Source organism: Vanessa cardui, chromosome 1, assembly GCF_905220365.1.
Source record: "Vanessa cardui chromosome 1, ilVanCard2.1, whole genome shotgun sequence".
Classification (NCBI taxonomy): Eukaryota; Metazoa; Arthropoda; class Insecta; order Lepidoptera; family Nymphalidae; genus Vanessa; species Vanessa cardui.
Genome location: NC_061123.1, coordinates 9,247,169 through 9,252,018, shown reverse-complemented (window position 1 = coordinate 9,252,018; position 4,850 = coordinate 9,247,169). Strand labels below are relative to the sequence as shown.

At 29.5% G+C, this 4,850-nt stretch overlaps 2 protein-coding genes across 2 annotated transcripts; both read left to right on the top strand.

Moving 5' to 3' along the window:
- Positions 1 to 792: 792 nt before the first annotated feature.
- LOC124543523 lies at positions 793 to 2,035 on the top strand. The gene is made up of 3 exons (XM_047121750.1): positions 793 to 1,378; positions 1,515 to 1,772; positions 1,882 to 2,035. The coding sequence occupies exons 1-3, from the start codon at positions 870 to 872 to the stop codon at positions 2,033 to 2,035; spliced, it is 921 nt and encodes a 306-aa protein (XP_046977706.1). The 5' UTR covers positions 793 to 869.
- Positions 2,036 to 2,512: 477 nt separating this feature from the next.
- LOC124531342 (ATPase inhibitor mai-2, mitochondrial-like) lies at positions 2,513 to 4,588 on the top strand. Its single transcript, XM_047105878.1, has 3 exons — positions 2,513 to 2,675; positions 3,637 to 3,763; positions 4,287 to 4,588. The coding sequence occupies exons 1-3, from the start codon at positions 2,620 to 2,622 to the stop codon at positions 4,416 to 4,418; spliced, it is 315 nt and encodes a 104-aa protein (XP_046961834.1). The 5' UTR covers positions 2,513 to 2,619; the 3' UTR covers positions 4,419 to 4,588.
- The last annotated feature ends 262 nt before the right edge of the window (positions 4,589 to 4,850 follow it).

Genomic DNA, 4,850 nt, shown 5'->3' with positions numbered 1-4,850 from the left:
ATTTTATACCTTTTATTTTTTTCTGCCAGCTTAATAAATGTCAAAAATAGTGGTGGTCAGTATAAAATTATAATCTTATTTATTAAAAAGGCTTTGCATTATTTTTAAGATTTTGCGTAAGAGGTCATTATAACTCTATGTATCTATAAACGAAAATTACACGGTCTTACTCTGTGATAAATACGCCGCTGCATCCTAAGCAGTCACATTTTTTTTATGGAATAGGTTGGCGGACGTGCATATGGGTCACCTGATGGTAAGTGGACACCATCACCCAAAGACAATGACGTTGTAAGAAATATTGACCATTCCTTACATCGTCAATGTGCCACCAACCTTGGGACCTTCACTGGCTCACTCACCCTTCAAACCGGAACACAACAAGCGGTAGAATATCTGATGAGTGGGTGGTACCTACCTAGGCGGGCTAGCACAAAGCCCTGGTTATCCTTAACTTTTCTCTTTCAATTCCAAAATCTGTTATCTTTACACCTCAAATTAAAATTACATATTCTTATCACTAATTATGATTACCTACAATTATTTTAATATCTGAATTGTAATTATTTTTGATATCAATATTTAATATTAATGCTAAACTAAATTTTAAAATAAAAAAGTTTTTAAACTATAAACTAATAATGTTGATATTTACGTGCATGTGCAATAACAATTTTATATTTAAAAAAAAAAAGAATTATTAATCCGTTGCCCTATAGAAAATAATTTCATTCATTTATTTTGCTCAGATTTTTTCGACACAATGGGAACCTCATTCCAAAATAAGTTTTTAAACAGTCGACACGCAATTAACGGTACTGTCCGCCTGTCAAAGTTATTCAATTATTTTCGTTGCATTTTGTTTTTAAATGTGGAAACCGATAATATTGGACGTCGAATGCATCGTTTGTAATAAAACGTTGCAAAAAATTAAACACGATCCAAACGAAGCATCGCGAACTATGGGTAAGATAACAAACAGGCGATCAAGAACGCCAAATTGGTCACTCGATGAGAAACAATATTTACTCGAGTTAATAAAGGAACACAAAAAGGTGGTCGTTACGAAGAGCAATAACGGTCCTAATCATTCCGAAGAGAAAGACGTGGTTTGGAATGAAATACTGAGACAACTAACTGAAAAATTTGGCACAAAATTTTCTGGATTTTCAATTAAGAAAGTCAAAACGCAATGGCAGAACATGAAACGTATAGCTCGCGAAGAAATAACTCTTAATGGTGCGGCGGTTCAAAAATATACTCGACAGTCTTTAGAAGTGTGCCATATATTAGATTTGATAAAAGACGACATTCTTAAAAATGAAAATGAACCAATTATTAATACTGACATTGAAATTAAGAGTGAACATATCGATGAGTAAGTAAAACCTTATGTTACAAATATTTCAATGATAATTATGGCTATCACACGTACACGACGATTAAGAAAAATTAATCTAAATTACTACTTTCTAACATGAATATGTTTAATAACTTTATTGTTTTAATGACAGGGATATTAGCCAACCAAGTTGTAGTGGTATCAACACGCTCCATGAAAATCCACTAGAAAAACTGAATGATACGACAATTCTAGAATCTTCAGGGTCCTCCATTTCAGAACACGCAGAAGTCAATGAAGCCGAAAATTTCGAAGATATGCGCGATAATATAAATAAAAAGAAGTCGACATTCGATATGACTAAAATTTCGTATTTAGAAGACATTCTAAACACATTACCTTTCCACAGGGACCTTCAAGAATTTTTAAAGTATTCATTTTTGTAATAACTTATGACATTTTGGTTCACATAATAATTTAAATATTTAAAAATGTATGTATTTCTTTCTCGTATTTTTAAATACTTTTTTCGTTCCAAGGTATACAACCACAGAAAAAGAAATAAAGATGGAATCTCTAAGAGAAGAGAGGCAGGTTGTAAGAGCCATGAGAGAAACAGCGGAATTAAATAAAATTATAGCAGAACAAAAACTCAAGCATATCCTTTGGATAAAAAAACAAGAAATGGCGTAAGTAGTTTTAAATTTTAAAGCTATTTTTTTTTTTACTTTATTTATATATACTAATTATAAATATTGTATTGTTGCTGTGTTAAATTAATCTATTTCAATATTTATTTGTACCTACAAATATATAGTATAATAATCAATCAGTATTATAAGGTATAGTATTAGTTTAAACATTAGATTACAGTAAAAACATTATATCGATATCGAATTCTATAAGCGCCACCTATTGGAAATTTATATAACTTATAACCTTTACAATGCCATCTCTGAATAGTAGGAACAAAGTTGTAGGTTGTACTAACCCAACTACGATATATACATTTATTAAATAAAATAACTGCTAATTATTCAATAACCATACTAAAATATATCATTACAATATTATATCCTATAATAATTGCTAAATAAAATATTTTTTAGATCACGTTATTTTATTACTCACCATAGACAAAAAAAGTCTCTAATAATAATTTAACTCTATGCCTCTCCATGACATTTTGATTAGAAACAATTTAATATTCGGATTTGGCAAATATTCATAAATTTAATTATATTTTTAGTTACAGTCGATTAATATTATAAAAAGCCATGAGTTATATTGCAAGAACCAGAACGCCCTTGTTGCGTGCAATTTGCAATATTAGGTGAGACATTTTGTGCCGGTGTAAGGATTACGCAATCTTAACCAAAAAAGTTGCTAATAAAATAAAATATAGCCATAAATGTTACTCAGCTTGTTATTTGTTAAATGTAGTAATAAGAACATGGCGAACGTAATAACAACAAAAAAATGAAGTGATATTAACATGTTTTTTTTTGTGTTTGACAATATTATCTTGGCTTATAAGATTGGTTAACTATGTGGTCGCGGAAATGATATTTTTAACACGCTTTTATTTATATTAGCTTCAACTGCATGTACCTATGTATGTAATGAAATCTTCAATGTCATTTCACCGTCTCCAATTAAAGTGACAGTCATTCGATAATTAAAGCTTTTTTATAATTTCGTCATTCTTGTTGTGACTCCGTAACGTAAATTTTCATTTATTTTAAAGCATTTTATGAACAGCCTTTTATTAACTACGATTTAAAAACAAATTTTAGATTTGTATATTCACTACTTTTTGCTAATAGTTCACCAACATTGTACTGCGCTGCTAATACTTTATTAACATGTCTTTGTCTATCATACATCTCTAGTCCACTGTGTTACTTATATTAACTTTAATATTACTTCCAATCTTCTCATAGTAGCTCTTATTATTTGAAATTTCCATTTCCCACATATCCACAGTGTATATATGACTATCTGAAGCTCTTAACTAATGATATATACCATAAATTTGATCCCAAATGTTCATAATTTGGATTTTGTCCTCGTAAGCTACATCTTGTATGTATACAAGAAATAAAATTATAATTATCCTTATATGTCAATTTAAACCATATCTTTTTACATTGTGTGTGTCAGAAAGACAAACATAATGGTATTATTTTTTATTTCAGCTAGTTTAACTCCAATTTGTCACAATAAAGACAAGTTTTGGGAAAAGTAAATTATTATGGCACTCTTCCTCTTTAATACAAATTATATCATTTTAGAATGTATTCCGGAGAGCCAGGGTCTGGAGCTGGAAAGGGTGGCGGTGGTGGTGGTGCCATTCGTGAAGCTGGTGGTGCTTTCGGCAAGATGGAAGCAGCCAGAGAAGATGAATTTTTCTACAAAAAGGCAAATTGACTTCCATTTTTATTATAGCTATTGTCAAGTAGAAAGGAAAATAATGGTTATAAACAATGATGTTCTAGTAAACAGATATGTTATTAACACGCAAAAAGTGAAGACTAGAAAACGTCCTAATTGGGACATTTGCTTTTGGTAGTTTTACATAGTAATACCTTATAATACATCATAATTACATAGTAATACGTTTTGCGTAATTAAAACTAGTTATCCCTTTTACTTATAGTTTTTATCAAGCTATCCTTTTACTTGTAACAAAATGTAAAATAAACGATCCCCGGCGCGGCACACTTTTTCTGTTGTTTAGTATGGATATAACATATCTATTTATTAGAATATCATTGGTTATAAAGTTGATCTTGGCCTTTTTTAAATTTTGTTATTCAAGTATCATTGGTAATAACAGAAAGTAATGTTAAATTTAGTTTTAAATATTGATGCAATGAAGAATAATTAAATATTTTTAGTAATAGTGTAATCATATTAATTAATTAAATAAATCTTTTTACAGCAAAAAGAACAACTGGCTAACCTTAAAGGTCATTTAGACAAGGAAATTTCTTTCCATCAAGAGCAGATTAAACGTCATGAAGACGCTATCCGACGTCACAAGGAACAAATGGCTGAAATTAATAACAAATAGTTTTTTACTAAATTTTTCATTAAAGCTCCACATGTCACGTAGATTACCGACATTGTGTTACTTAAAAAACGACTACTAAAATATAAGATGTGAACATTATTGTTTAAGATGTCAATTTTTGCTTTTATTTTATTTAGGTCTTAGACAAGAAATATATTTTACAGGCATTATAATTGTTTTTTTTACCTGGTATTAAAAGATAAATAAACGCCTCTTAAGTATTTTATAATTATTAATAATTTTTAGCAATTTACATTAGATACATTACAGCGCCCTCTAAGGCACAGATTCAAACTAGTGGTAGTTGAAGTACTCACATTTTAGATGTCGCTGTTAAATGTATAATTACAAACATAAAAAGTTAAAAGTGATTTAAGAATAGAATGCACTGTTCAATGCAATACATCATCTTTGATCTTACCTTATCTTTTA

What these genes read in the sequence shown, in the direction of transcription:
- LOC124543523 (XM_047121750.1), top strand. Translation starts at nt 870, where the DNA reads ATGTGGAAACCGATAATATTGGACGTCGAATGCATCGTTTGTAATAAA. An exon ending in AAGAGTGAACATATCGATGA is followed by an intron (nt 1,379 to 1,514) that starts GTAAGTAAAACC and finishes TTTTAATGACAG; the next exon opens with GGATATTAGCCAACCAAGTT. An exon ending in GACCTTCAAGAATTTTTAAA is followed by an intron (nt 1,773 to 1,881) that starts GTATTCATTTTT and finishes TTTCGTTCCAAG; the next exon opens with GTATACAACCACAGAAAAAG.
- LOC124531342 (XM_047105878.1), top strand. Translation starts at nt 2,620, where the DNA reads ATGAGTTATATTGCAAGAACCAGAACGCCCTTGTTGCGTGCAATTTGC. An exon ending in CGTGCAATTTGCAATATTAG is followed by an intron (nt 2,676 to 3,636) that starts GTGAGACATTTT and finishes ATATCATTTTAG; the next exon opens with AATGTATTCCGGAGAGCCAG. An exon ending in ATGAATTTTTCTACAAAAAG is followed by an intron (nt 3,764 to 4,286) that starts GCAAATTGACTT and finishes ATCTTTTTACAG; the next exon opens with CAAAAAGAACAACTGGCTAA.